Raw genomic sequence first — 14,574 nt, forward strand, 5'->3', positions numbered from 1 at the left:
AAAGTAGTTATTTAAGAGTGCTTTTTACTCTTCAAGTCGTTAAGAGTTTTTTGTTTTTAATATGAATTTTTAGTTTTATTGTATTATGGTCAGAAAATGTGGCCTGGGGGCGCTTGGGTGACTCAGTCAGTTAAGCGCCTGCCTTTGGCTCAGGTCATGATCCTGGGACCCAGCCCCAATTCGGGTTCCCTGCTTAGCAGGGAGAATGCTTCTCCCTCTCCTCTCCTTGTTTTTGCTCTGTCAAATAAATAAAAATCTTAAAAAAAAAAAAAAAAAAGAAAAAAGAAAATGTGGTCTGTACAATTTCCTTTTCTTTGAATTTTACTAATGACTTTTGGCAGCTGAGTATCTGGTAACCGTCTACTTGATAAGAAGCTCGTGTATCAACTAACTGTACTGCTTATACTGCTTAATAGAACTTAGGTGTCGATACAAAGTCAAAGAAAACATTGAGAATAGTTTTCAATCCTTTTTTTTGCACCACGGAAGCTTTTGTTCAAAAGAAATAAAATACTCATTCACTGACAAATAAAACAGTTTTGGTTCTGCTGAGCCCAGCTTACTAGATTCTTCCCTCCGTTTGGCTGCCTGCGGAGATCCTTCTGGGGTGGAGCCGAAGAAAGAAGACTGGGTTAGATAGAGATCAAAGACTCAAGTGGCTGTTGCTGCCTTTGAAGGCGGGGACTGTGGGCCCCAGAGCACAGAGGCCTCTCAAAGCTGGGAGTGGCCCTCAGCTGACGGCCAACGAGAAAATAGGGACCTCGGTTTTGCAACCATAAGGAACTGAATTCTGCCAACAGCCCGAAGGAACAGAAAATGGATTTCCCCTTAGTCTCCAGAACGGAACGCAGCCTGCTGACACCTTGATTTCAGTCTGATGAAACCTTTACCAGACTTCTAACCTGCAGAACTGGGAGATGATAAATTGATGTTGTTTCAAGCCACTAAGTTTGTGGCACTTTGACATGACAGAAATAGAAAAAATAATAGATGTATGAATCTTTGTTAATATTTTAACTACATCTCTTTCTTGTCCTATCACCATTCTAGCCAAATTTATGGTGTCTATCCAGCTCTACCAGTACTCCTAGAGATTTGGCACCCTCTGATTTGGGGAAAGGAAAGGAATTTTTCAAAAGTTATTCTTCTTGGTATTACTTCTCCTTCTTCTTTTCTTAAATAGGCTCCACGTCCAGAGTGGAGCCCAACATGGGGACTGAACTCAAAACCCTGAGATCAAGAACTAAACTGAAACCAAGAGTCAGATGCTTAATCGTCTGAGCCACCCAGGTGCCCCCTGTACATACCTCATTCTCGCCTGAAAAACATGATGAATTCCAGAGCCACTGAATGATCTGCTTTTAAATCTTCCAAGAATGTGAAAAGCATGTCCCTGAATCAGATCGAGTTCACTTTCACTTACCAAATACCTAGCTCTCAAAGAGATACTCACTTATTCAAATCAATTTCATAAGTCTGCATATGAGGTTTATCTCCAGTCTTGTCTGGGTCCCATCGGTAGATGGCAAATTTCTTGATTCGAGGAGCTGTGGCGGCAGCTGTCTGCACTCCCCGGCAGGCCTGAAATTGAGAAAAATTCACAAGAAGGAAAAAAAAATATTAAAAATGCAAGATAAATCCTTCTGTTTAGCTGGCACTATAAACTACAAAACTGGATACAAACCCACACATAACTGACACAGTCTTTTTTTTTTTTATAGTGAAGAGCACGTGCACGCAGGGAGTGGGGAGGGGCAGAAGGAGAGAGAATCTTAAGCGGACTCCCCACTGAGCACAAAGCTCAAGGCCAGGCTCGATCCCAGGACAAGCTGAGCCGAAATCAAGTTGTACGCCTAACCAGCTGAGCCACCGAAGTGCCTCCTGACACAGTCTTCCTGAGAACGGCAGTCAAAATATCCAACAAATACTAAGCACCTAACACCTACCAGACACGGAGGTGGCGGTGGGTGAAACGCCACGCAACGAAACAAAGTCTTTGTCCTCACAGAAGCAACTTTGTATGAGCAAGAGAGAAATTTTATTTATTTTTAAAAATATGTTTATGTATTTGACAGAGAATGAGCACGAGCGTGCGCACACAAGCAGGGGGAGCGGCAGAGGGAGAGGGAGAAGCAGGCTCCTTGGAGCATGCGCACACAAGCAGGGGGAGCGGCAGAGGGAGAGGGAGAAGCAGGCTCCCTGCTGAGCAAGGAGCCTGACTCGGGGCTTGATCCCAGGACCCTGAGATCAGGACCTGAGCCGAAGGCAGACGTTCAAGTGACTGAGCCACCCAGGCGCCCCAGCAAGAGAGAAATTAAATATTCATAATAAAGTATAAAGAGGGAAGAATGCAGCAGAGACTTCCACTAGTACAAGAGATCCGGGAAGGCCCCGTAAAGGATATTCAAGCTGTGGCTCGATGAGTAGGGATTAGGGGAAGGAGTAGGGAGTATAAACGGAGGGAACAACACGTGTAGAGGCCCAGATGGGGGAGAGCACAGCGCATCTGGGAGAACCAAGAAGTTCAGTATGAGTGAGAGAGACTTGAGTAAGGACGGAAGTGGCAGATGTGAGCAAGTCAAGATTTTGATTTTATCGTAAGAGCAATGAGAGGCTAGCACAAATCATTAGGTGGGAGACATAATCATCTTTATTTTTGAGAAGACTACCACTGGCTTGAAAGAAGAACTGTCGGACAACACGTGGAGAAACCGGTAGAAAGCTACTGTAGTTGTCGAAACAAGATGCTGGTGCTTTTAGATCAGGTGTCTTGGTCAGTCTGGGCTGCTGTCACAGGACACCGAAGACTGGGCGGCTTATGTAACACTTGCTTCTCACAGTCCTGGAGGCTGGGAGGTCCAAGATCAAGGTGTCAGGCAGACTTGGTGTCTGGTGAGGATACTTTTCCTGGTTTACAGCAGCAGATGGCTGCTTTCTTGCTGTGTCCTCATATGGCAGGGAGAGATTTCAAGTCTTTGCCTCTTTCTGTAAGGAGGCCAATCCCACCCCATGGGCCCCACCCTCACGACCTCATCTAACCCTGATTTCCTCTCACAGGCTCCATCTTCAAGTACCATCACAGTGGGGGCTGGGGTTTCCATGTCTGAATTCTGGGGGAACACAAACATTCAGTTCACAGCACTATAGCAGGAAAGAAGAGAACACGTTTAGGGAACTAACAAATAGCTGTGTCCTGTTCTCTAGGATGATTCTATTCCGTCTCCTAGACATTCCCTCTCTGCCAGCAGCTCTCCCACCATGAGCCCAGGAACCCCGGAGTGACACAGCAGGGGCTGCTATGAGAGGGTCAGGTGAAGAGGCCTGGTCTCTGATTCCTTCTCTTCTTTACCAGAACAGCTCCCCCTAAGAACATATTTGCAAAAAGGGTGCTACTGCTCAAAAGTTTTGTATTTAAATTCATACGCATTTTTAAAGCCACCATTTATGATAAGCTGAGAGGAGCCACGACTGGAACCCAAGTCGGCCTGACTCCAGAACCCATGTTCCTAAACACTGTACTATCCTATTTATTTGTGAATATTTGCAGTCTCTTCTTGGTTCTTCTTTTTATGTCTTAAATTCCTTGAGGACATGTGTATTAGAGTTCTCCTGAGAAACAGAATCAACAGTGTGTATATTTATACATACACACACATGGAACATATGTATGAAAAAATACATACATACATACACATATTTATAAAAAGAGATTCTTATAAGGAATTGGCTCATGATTATGGAGTATAGCAAGTGCCAAGAGCTGCAGCTGGCAAGCTGGAGACCCAGGAGAGCCAATGATGTAAAACCAGTCCAAGCCTCGAGGCCCATGAACCAGGAGAGCCGATGATGTGGTCCTAGTTCAAAGGCCAGCAGGCTTAAGACCCAAGAAGGGTTGATGTTCAGTTTGAAGGGAGTCAGGCAGGAGGAATTCCTTATTTGGAGGAAGAGGAGACTTTTGTTCTACTTATGCCCTCCGCTGAACGGATGAGGCCCACCCACATTAAGAAGGCCAATCTACATTACTTGGTCTACCGATTGACCAGTTTTTAAAGATTTTATTTATTTATTTTAGAGAGAGCGTGAGTGAGAGAGCAGAAGCAAAAGGAGCAGCAGAGGGAGAGGGAGAAGCGGGCTCCCTGCTAAGCAGGGAACCTGATGTGGGGCTCAATCCCACGACCCTGGGATCATGACCTGAGCTAAAGGCAGTAGCTTAACCGGATGAGCCACCCAGGCGCCCTGGTCTATTGATTTAAACGTTAAACTCATCCAAAAACACCCTCAGAGAAATACCCAGAATGTTGGGCCAACTACCTGGGCACCCTGTGGCCCAGCTGACACATAAAATTAACGATTCACAGCATGGAACAAGTAACAGTTTACATCTCCCAATGCACCTGGTCCAGGACTTTGCATACAGCAGTTCAGTTTATGGTTAGGAAAAACTGAAGAAAAGTGCAAACAATTATACTGGAATTTAAAATAAACGCCTGGGTGGCTCAGCCGTTAAGTGTCTGCCTTGGGCTCAGGTCATGATCCCAGGGTCTTGGGATTGAGCCCCGCATCAGGCTCCCTGCTCGGCGGGAAGCCTGCTTCTCCCTCTCCCACTCCCCCTGCTGGTGTTCCCTCTCTCGCTGTCTGTCTCTCTCTGTCAAATAAATAAATAAAATCTTAAAAAAAAAAAAGGAAAAAAGAAAAAAGCAAAACTTGAGCATTAGACTAATACAAACATGCTGTCCCCATCCCACAGCCCCTGAAGCTCTTCCATCCAGGTGGAGGCCACACCAAGTCCCCGGGGCCCCACCCGAGGGGCAGAGTGGGGGTCTTGTCAGTTCAAACAGCAACTAGCAGCTGAGCCCCCATTTGCATGCAGACACGTGCAGACTATCTTCCAGGCCAGCTAGTTCTCTTACAAACTGGTTAAGAAAGATGAAACTGGGAAGGTTAATCGTGTACAAGACATGTGATGGTCTTATTTGCTGGCAAGAAGCATCCTGAATTAAGCGAGGCTGAAAATATAAACATCAGCTCTCAGTATAAGAAAAGGTCATACAGAGAGGAGATGAGAATGAAGGTGAAGAGAGAGGTGGTATTTTCCTTTATCACCAACCTGGCTAGGATCAGCAAGAAAAGGAAAGTTACTTCTACAAATGAACATCTTCCATTAGGGGCTCCTTTTTTTTTTTTTTTTTTAAGAATTAAAGGCAGGATTCTGTTCTATTCCATTCTATTTTATTTATTTTTAAGCCCTACGTGGGGCTTGAACTCATAGCCCGGAGATCACGAGTCGTTCCCTCTAGAAACTGAGTCAGCCAGGCACCCCTAGGAACTCCATTTTGCAGAACAGCAGGAACATTTGGTTAACGCCACCTTGTGGCATTTAAGACAAAGTGGAGGAGGCGAAAAGATCACGGAAGGTACTTGCTCCAGCAGCCTTCCGCTTGTTTACTGCCCCCACCTTGTTTTGATTAGATTTAATGAGGTATAATTTGTACCAATAAAATTCACCAATTTTAAGTGTATAGTTTGATGAGTTTTAACAAAGTGGTGTAACTCCTACCACAATAATGACAGAACATTTCCATGTGGAAAGTTCTCTAGTGTTCCTTTACAATCAGTGCCCTCTTCCTACCCCTTGTAATTAACTGATGTGCTTTGTATCACCACGGAGTTGCCTTTTACAGAATTTCATATAAATGCAATTGGACAGTGAATCTTGGCTCTAGCTTCTTCCACTCGACATAATGCTTCTGGGATTCATTCACAGTGTTGTATATATCCAGTTTGTTGCTTTTTAAAAATATTAAACTTTTCATTTTGAGATACAGAAACAAATGCATTTGTAAGAAATCATAATGAAATCTCTCATATCCTTTACTCAATTCCCCCGTGAAAACACTGTCCGAAACTACAGCACAATCTCACAACCAGTACATCAACACCGATACCGGTCAAGAGTCAGAGCATTCCCATCCCCACAAAGACCCCCAGTACTGCTCTATCCAAGCCACACCCATCCCCCTCATGCCTTCCCCCCTTACTAGCCATCACCAATCCCTCTCCATTCTTGTAATTTTGTCATTTCAAGAATGTTATATATAAATGGGACCCTCTAGTATGTAATCTTTTGGGATTGGCTTTTCTTTATTCAGTTCTCTGGAGATTCAAGCAAGTAGTGTTTCTTTTTACTACTGAGTAGTGTTTCATGGTATCATGTTTCATGGTAGGATGGACTCTAGTTTGTGTAGCCATTCTTCCACTGATGGACATCTGGGCTGCTTCTAGTTTTTGGCTACAATGAATTAGTTACAATGAATATCTGTGAACATGTTTCCATTCTCAGGGATAAATGCCCAGGAAGGCAGCTGCTGGGTTCTGTGACAGTTGCATGGGTGGCTGCCTTGCCTGTGGTTGGTGGTAGGAGAGAGGGACAAAATGCCTTTAAAATTTGCTCCTTCAATTTTTTGGGGGGGCCAAAACATTAGTGAAGCTTGGACTTTCAAAAGAACCTGGGAGTTTGGAGTTGCCAACTCTAGTTCCACAGTTGTGAAGCTGCTTTAACAGTTCTGTCAGACAGCAACAGGAATCCGGTCCTAGGAAGCTCAGTCTCACTCCCACAAAGGCTCATCGAAGGTGATGGTCACTACCTGCCACAGGTGCTCACCTTAACACCTCTTTCTAATATCTATGGCTGCTTCATAGCCACTCTTCAAAAACAGAAAGGTCTAGACCTGCCCATGCAGATCTTCCCAAACATGGGAAGATCATTTAAATTATTTATAAAGATGTTTTATTTATTTATTTGACAGAGAGAGAGACAGACAGCGAGAGAGGGAACACAAGCAGAGGGAGTGGGAGAGGAAGAAGCAGGCTCTTAGTGGAGGAGCCTGATGTGGGGCTCGATCCCAGGCCTCCGGGATCACGCCCTGAGCTGAAGGCAGACGCTTAACTACTGCGACACCCAGGCGCCCCAGATCATTTCAATTCTTATCCTACGAACGATGTGAGACAAAAACAATGTAAGGGTGCATCACAACAGAGTACTATAAGGCAATGAGCCCCACCATGTTTTGGGGTACCCCGAAGTGTTACTAATTTTTTTTAAACAACTAATTTAAATTCATTGTGTATATTTTATACAACCCTTGGTGGGAAAATGGGGGAAAGCTAACAGGAGGGAGGAGAGAAGACATGGAAATCAAAATTACCAGAGGAGGCTCTGGTTCGAAAGTGAAGGAGTGGCTCACTGGAGGGCTGCACTAAGAGTTAATCCAAAGGAGTATGGCAGCTGTGATAAGAACAAATAAATTCGTGCAAAAGAGAAACCTAAAAATGTGTTGCACAGGTGTCCTAGGAGAAATAAAAAAAGCTTCCACTCACTGAGCCCTTATCACGTGTGGAATGTCGTACTAAATTGAACCTAATCTTTACGCCATCTCCACAACAGGAAGTTTTATTATTCTCAGTTAAAAAATGAAAGTAAAAAATCATACAACAAAGGAGCCAGCATTCAAACACAGGTCACCTGACTCCAAAATTCGACCCCTGACCCATTCTGTCTGAGGCAAAAATGCATACCCAAATAGAACAGTACAAAAAATTCCTTTTCACAAACAAATCTAAGAACACTCAACTCATACATGTAAGAAGATCTGAGGTAGTAGCTGGCCCAGACCTATTCACTTGTTTATTTACTCAATAAATAATTACAGAGCGGCTTCTATGTTCAGGGACTGTTCTAGGCCCTGGGGATCAAGGGCAAAACAAACGTACATTCTGATCCTCGTGGAGCTTACAGTGGCTGGAGGCACATGTCATCGGTAGTATGTGGGCCCTGGGGATAGTGGGGGGGGGGGGGTCGGGAACAATAAAAAGGAGGAGGTGGGGGTCCTGGCTATAATTCTACAATTTTAAATGAGGGCCAGGGAGGACTTCACTGAAAAGGTGACAGCTGAGCAAGACCTGAAGGAGGTGAGCGAGCAAGCCATGCCTGTACCTAAGGGAAGAGCAGAGGGGACACTGAGCACAGATCTTGGAGTGGACACGTGTTTGAGGAGCAAGAAGGCAGTCCATGTAGTTGAGTATGGAGTGAGTGAGAGGGACAGAAATGGGGAAGGAAATTAAGAAGTTACCAGGAGAGCCAGAGCATGTAGGACCTTGAAAGGTAAGGTTTGGTTTTGTTTCTCTATGCCCAATGTGGGGCTTCAACTCATGACCCTGAGATCAAGAGCTGCACGCTCGACTGACGGAGCCGGCCAGGTGCCCCTAGCAAATTTTTTTAAATGTACTTGATAGAGGTTGTATATTTGAGATTCAAACTTCAGAGAATATTTTTTTAAAGATATTTATTTATTTATTTTAGAGAAAGAGAGAGAGAATGTGCAGAGAGGGACAGAGGGGAGAAAACCTCAAGCAGACTCCATGCCGAGCACAGAGGCCCACGTGAGGCTCAATCTCACAACCCCAAGATCATGCCCTGAGCTGAAACCAAGAGTCCAATGCTCAACCAACGGATCCACCCAGGTGCTCTTCCCCCCTTTTTTAATTAAGTAAGCTCTAGGTCCAACGTGGGCCTTGAACTCATGACCCTGAGATCAAGAGTAGCATGCTCTATGGACTGAGCCAGCCGGGTGCCCCCGCCTTGTACGGGTTTTTGCTTTTATCCCGACTAAGATGAGAAACTACTGAAGGTTGTGAGCAGAGGAGTGACAAAGTCAGACTTAAGTTTTGAAAAGATCCTTTTGGCTTCTGTTTTGAGAATCAATCAAAGATGAAAGCAAGAAAATCAGGTGAGAATTAACAGCAATCAGTGATCAGCTAAGAGATGATGACGTCCTGAACCAGGCTGGCGGCCGAGGATGGTAGGAAGGGGTAAGTTTTTGAATACATTTTAAGAACGGACAGGAGTTCCTCAGAGACGGATGTGTGAGTGGGGAAAAGAGCAAGGATGACTCCAGTTTTTGGCCCAAGCCACATGGTATAAAGGTGAGTAGGGAAACGGGGTGGTATGGCTTTCTACAATGGGAGATTACAGCATGCTTGCGTGCTGCTGTTCTCATGGAGAAGGAAACACGCCACCGGAGGGGAGAGCAGACTTAACTGGAGAACTACCTTTGAATAAGTGATGGGATACAGAGCACGAATGAAGGGTTAGCCATAGGAGTCCTGCTCATTCTCCCACAGTGACAGGAAGAAAAGGAGAACATAGGGGCAGAAGCAGGGAGGTGGGCAGCAATTTTCCCCTTGCGGCCTCTCCAGCAATTTATACTACAAGCTCCGATGGAAGAGGATCCTTCAAAGGCATTTCTATCTCAATCTATAAAACTAATGAGTATTCAAGGCTGAGCATGCCTGTCTAGAAAATCTTGGATAAGATTAACTTCAGAGTTTATAATTAATTTAAGGAAGAAAGCAAGACAATTAACAACTGGACAGAACCAAAGTGAGGAGGATGAGAAGGGTGAATTCTGGCTCATGCTGAAGGCTGCTTGTTATTTCTTTAGGAACGCTTCCTTAAGGAGCAGGCTTGGAGCTCGACAGGGCAGGCACAGATTTGGAGGTAGGAGAGAAAGACCTGGAAATGGAGAGAAGGCAGGCAAAGAAGGCTTGTTTCTCAAATGTGTGAGTAAACCCAAGCTCACTTGGTTCAAATCCAAGCTCTCCCACTTAGTAGCTGTGTGTTCTTTGGCAAATTACTTAAACTCTCTCATTCTATCTCCTCTTTTGTAGAGGGGTAGGGAATATTAATATCTACCTCATAAGATTAAACTGGAGAGTCAAGCTGCTAGCACAGCCCAGAAAGTAATTTCTGCTTGTCAACACTGGCCACATCATCAGTTTCTATCAGTCTGATAAGCAGACAGGTATCCTAAGACCTGCCAGCGCTAAGAGCAACGAGATACACAAATGAGAGAAGGCGGTACTTGCCCTAACGTTGCTCACAGTCTAGATGAAGAAATGAGGCAACACAATCAGTTAATACATTTCAGCTACTTAGAGGCAAGAACTATGGTTCACTGGTGCAGACTAATGCATAAAAGGAATTCAGAAGAGAAATCCTACTATAGCTTGGAGTCCTAGGAACCTGAATAATACATCAGGTCGTTATTGGATTCTTTTTTTTTTTTAGATTTATTTATTTATTTGACAGAGAGAGAGAGCACACAAGCAGGGTGAGCTGCAGGCAGGAGAGGAAGAAGCAGATGCCCCGTTGAGCAGGAAGCCCGATGAGGGGCTCAATCCCAGGGCCCTGGGATCTTGACCTGACCCAAAGGCAGATGCTTAACGACTGAGCCACCCAGGTGCCCCACATTATTGAATCCTTTTGAGGTGGTTTTTACTGGAGTGAATGCACTTTCCTAAGAGGTGGAGAGTAGGAACTCTTCTATTTCTCTGCCCCCGGGAAACCCTGCAACGGGCCTCACCTGGAATTACGAAACTGACCTATGAAACAAGCCTTCTCTTCAACTCATTCACGGAAGAGGGACCTGAGCTTTAGAACTCACTCTCATTGGTGGGGCTCTCACAACTTACCTGCTCACTCAGCAACTATAAAAGGAACTGGTAAACAAGGTCATTGTTAGTCATCAATTTAATGCTCAGAGGACACCAACATGAGGCTCTGGTAGGCAGTCCTCCGTCCCTATCTCCCCTTTTCAGAGAGACTATAAAATGACTTGTCCGAATTCATGAACAGCATATTGGAAAAGCTAGTACCAGGAGACAGGCCATACATACCGTGTTACTGCGCCAGAGCAGTACTTAGAATGAGAGAGATTTTCATGTAAGTGCAAGAAGGGGAGAGGAACTAATAATTCTTGGTTCACCCGTGCCCAGATCTGTGCAAGGAGTTTTTCTCATATTATGTTCAAAAAACTGGATTTAGGTCCTGGATCTACCAGTTCTTGGCCATGATATTTTGAACAAGTAAAATTTTCTTTCTGGGGCCTCAGTTTTCAAACTTCTAAAAAGGAGGTAAGAACTGATATTCACCCACCTGGCAGGGGGTGCTGAAGAGCTCAGAGAGGAAACAGACTTGAAAGGGATTTCTAAGTTCTTAGTCCCTTATGTGTGCAAGGGCAATTTCCCTTCCCCTTACAAATATTCCCATTTAGAATGCAGGTCAGAAGTGTGTGGTTTCCTGACAATACAAAGGGGGTGTGGGGAAACGTATCACTGCACAGCGAGTAATATAAACAAATACCTAAGAGCAGCGCCAAGCTCTGTACCTAGGAGATCCATGCCAAAACTCCGCGCTCCGTATTGTTGTATGCCCTTTACAGACAGGGACACAGAGGATGATGACACTGCTGCAAGGCACCCAGTCTTTCCCGCAGCCCCCCACTAGGGGAAGGGCCCAGATCCTTCAGGAGACAGAGTGATCTGCCTCCATTTCTCCCTTCCCCTGCCCTTTCCTTCCCAATCCCGGTCCAGTCCCTGTTCACTGAGCCCTCAACCTTGCACCCTGAAGGAGAGACCTCGCTTCGCAGTTCCCATCCCTCCCAGTCCCGCAGGTCTCTCTCTTCCACATAGCCTAGTTTGAAGACAGAGAAAGGGCTTGGAACCCAAAGGTCTGGATTCGAATTCTGCTTCCAACAGTGTTACTCACTTGCCATGTGACCTTGGGCAACCTGAGATCCCTCTGAGCTTTTCCCCTTATTTAAAAAAAAAAAAAAATCGTCTCCGCCCTGATCACCTCCCAGGCTGCGGCGAGGCACAGAGGGAGAACGGACAGGGATGCTCCAGGCCCAGACCCGAGCTCGACGCAGTGGGAGCGGGTCCTCCCCTTCCCTAAGGCCTTGCGCTATGCTCCCTCGGCCTCCTCCACGGTCCCCTCAGCAACAGGCCTCCTCCATCACTCTCCCGCCTGCCCTCTCCCTCCGGCCCCGCACCTCACCTGCAAGCAGGCTCCGCCAAGGGCTGCAGCCGGGAACCGGCGCTTCAAGGAGACTCCGGCCACCGCCGCCATCTTGGCTTCTGACGTCGCGCCCCACCCCTTAACCCCGAGGTCGCCCTCCACCGTCGTCCCGCCGAGCACCGCGCCGCCCAGCCGGTGTCCACTCAGGACCCGCTAGCCGCGCCGGAGCCGCCGAGTGGGAGGCGGTTCCGGTTCTCCGAGTGGGCGGAGGGAAGGCGGAGCGAGCAAACGCGAGCATGCGCAGTTGCGGCGTGCGCGGCGCATGCCCAGTTGGCCTCCCGCCTTTCTAAGGTGACCTTCCCAAAAGGGGGCTGAGTCTGAGCCGGAGAGCGTTGGAAGGACAGGGGCTAAGATCATGGGGGTGGGAGGAGCCACCCGAGCAGAATCCAGTCCCTATTTTAGCCTCCATTCTTCCTGAAAATTTGTCGTTAGTATCACTCATCTCTTAGTAATGAGCTTAGTGGCTTTAGTTAGACAGTTGTCCGACAGTGTGGTTTGCTCGACTGTCCTGGTTTCAGCGCGGAAAGTCCTGCATCCCGAGAAACTTCTCAGTCCCAGGCAAACGGGGAGGGTTGGTGAAGGAACTGAGGGGATGTCAAAAATGATGGGTCATCCATCCACCCACATACCCATCCATCCATCCATCCATCCATCCACCCACCTACCCACCCATCTAGCCAGCCAGCCACCCACCTACCCACCCACCTAGCCAGCCAGCCAGCCAGCCAGCCAGCCAGCCAGCCAGCCAGCCAGCAGAAGATACACGAGCAGCACTGTTCTGCACCGGGCGCTGGGCAGCTGTAGTGAGTGAGCAAGCCAGGCGCAGTTCCAGCCCTCACCAGGTTTACTGTTGGATAGGCGGGCAACCAGGCACCTCAGTGAGTTCTGCTCTGTAAAATAGTGGGGAGAGGGGAGCCAGCCCTTGGTGGCTTACTTAGCCATATAGCACCAGAAACCATTGCTTGAGCACCTGTGATATGCCTCGCACTGGGCTCCATCATCTCACCTAAGCCGCCCAGACCTCTTGTGCGAGAAGTCTGTGTGTGTCTGTATTAGTTTAGTCCTCTCAGCTGCTTTGCCTGACCTTTCCGTGGCTCATCTCAGGGCCTGCCTCCCTCTGGGGGCTTGATTACTGCAGTCCTCCAAGTCGCTTGCTCTCTTAGGTCACCTCTCGCAAAGTTTATGTAGGCAGTTGGCTTTGCAGGTACCCGTGTTTGTCAGGAATGACGTTTTCCCTTCTCTGCCTGCTTGTTTATGACATATGAAGGGCACCTTTTTCCAGTCTTTGGTTTTCTCACAGATCATTTAGCCGTGACTGGGGAAATTAAGATGGCCAGACAAATTGGTTTGTTGGGGCTAAGTTTCTGGAGCCCTGGGCTGGAACCTGGCTATACTGCTCTGTGGCCTCATTAAAGGAGGGGTGTAGTGAGGCCACAAGAAACAGCCTGGAGCCCTGGATCTAACCTCAAATCTTCTCAAGCCCGTGTGACCTTGAACAAGTCCCTCCCCATCTCTGGCCTGCAGTTTCCTTGCCGGTATCATCAGGGAGTTGGGCCAGCTGACGTACGGTTCTGTGATTCGGGAGGCTGCCTGGGGGGGCGGGGGTGTCTTGAGGGTAACTGTTGACAGGACTGAGGTCACCTCAACTTTTCACTGGGGCTGACCCAGCACAGGAATCGGGGTCCTCTGAGTCTACTTCACGGCCTCCCGGGCCACCCAACCTGGATGAAATCACGGGAAGACTGTCGCTCCCCCTCTAACTCCTTGGGGCTGAATTGGCTTCTGAGATGAAGGAGGAGCAGCTTCTCCCTCCAAGGAATACGTTTCTAGAGAATTGGTCCTGTTGGCTTTTTCGTGATTCTTTCATCTCGAAGGCAGATCCTATTCCTAGAGAAGCGACTACCCTTTTACTTTGCCCAGGTCACCTTGGAAAAGCAGTCTGAGGCCAGCAGAAGTGAGACCTTGATTTATGGAGGGGCTCTTGGTGCCAAGGGGCCTACGCACCCTGCAGTCACATCATTCCTGGGCTTCATGGGGATTTGGGGAGCTCAGAGTTATGGAGGAATAAATTCCTGGACGGCTGCACCTCCGCCCTGAGCTTTGGGATTCCAGAAAGGCACAGCTGCAGAGCTTAGAAGTTTTCATGGTCTGGTCCTGACAGATCTTCCCAAGGTGTCCCCATGGTGAGACCCGAGGTTTTTTTGTTTGTCTGTTTCCATTTGTCTAGTGAGTGAAGTATTGCTTTTCTTTTTTATAGATTTTATTTATTTATTTGACACAGAGAGACAGCCAGCGAGAGAGGGAACACAAGCAGGGGGAGTGGGAGAGGAAGAAGCAGGCTCATAGCAGAGGAGCCTGATGTGGGGCTCGATCCCACAACGCCGGGATCACGCCCTGAGCCGAAGGCAGACGCTCAACAACAGCCACCCAGGTGCCCCTGAAGTATTGCTTTTCAACAGTCGGCTACGTGCTATAAGTTTATGCTGAGCCTCATCACCCACAAATGTGTTTACATAAATAGTCTTCCCTAGTCCTTGTTACCACCCTTGTTGGTTGGAAGAACTACCCCCATTTTATAGACTTTCTTAGTCTTTGGATAATGGGAAAGCTCAGTGATCTGGGTGGGAATCTTGCATCAGGAGCTCTGCCTTTCCCAAGGG

At 47.2% G+C, this 14,574-nt stretch overlaps 1 protein-coding gene across 1 annotated transcript in view; it reads right to left on the reverse strand.

Annotated features, from left to right (window-relative positions):
• SDHB (succinate dehydrogenase complex iron sulfur subunit B) overlaps positions 1–12,091 on the reverse strand; it is a 29,059-nt gene extending 16,968 nt beyond the window's left edge. Inside the window, exons 1-2 of the mRNA XM_026519732.4 lie at positions 11,894–12,091; positions 1,454–1,581 (exon numbers count right to left, since the gene is read on the reverse strand). Of these exons, the coding sequence (XP_026375517.1) occupies positions 1,454–1,581; positions 11,894–11,965 (200 nt within the window). The 5' untranslated portion in view covers positions 11,966–12,091. The remainder of the gene's footprint in view (positions 1–1,453; positions 1,582–11,893) is intronic.
• Between the last annotated feature and the right edge of the window lie 2,483 nt (positions 12,092–14,574).

The sequence above is a fragment of the Ursus arctos genome, unplaced genomic scaffold (genome assembly GCF_023065955.2).
Source record: "Ursus arctos isolate Adak ecotype North America unplaced genomic scaffold, UrsArc2.0 scaffold_32, whole genome shotgun sequence".
In the NCBI taxonomy this organism is placed as follows: Eukaryota; Metazoa; Chordata; class Mammalia; order Carnivora; family Ursidae; genus Ursus; species Ursus arctos.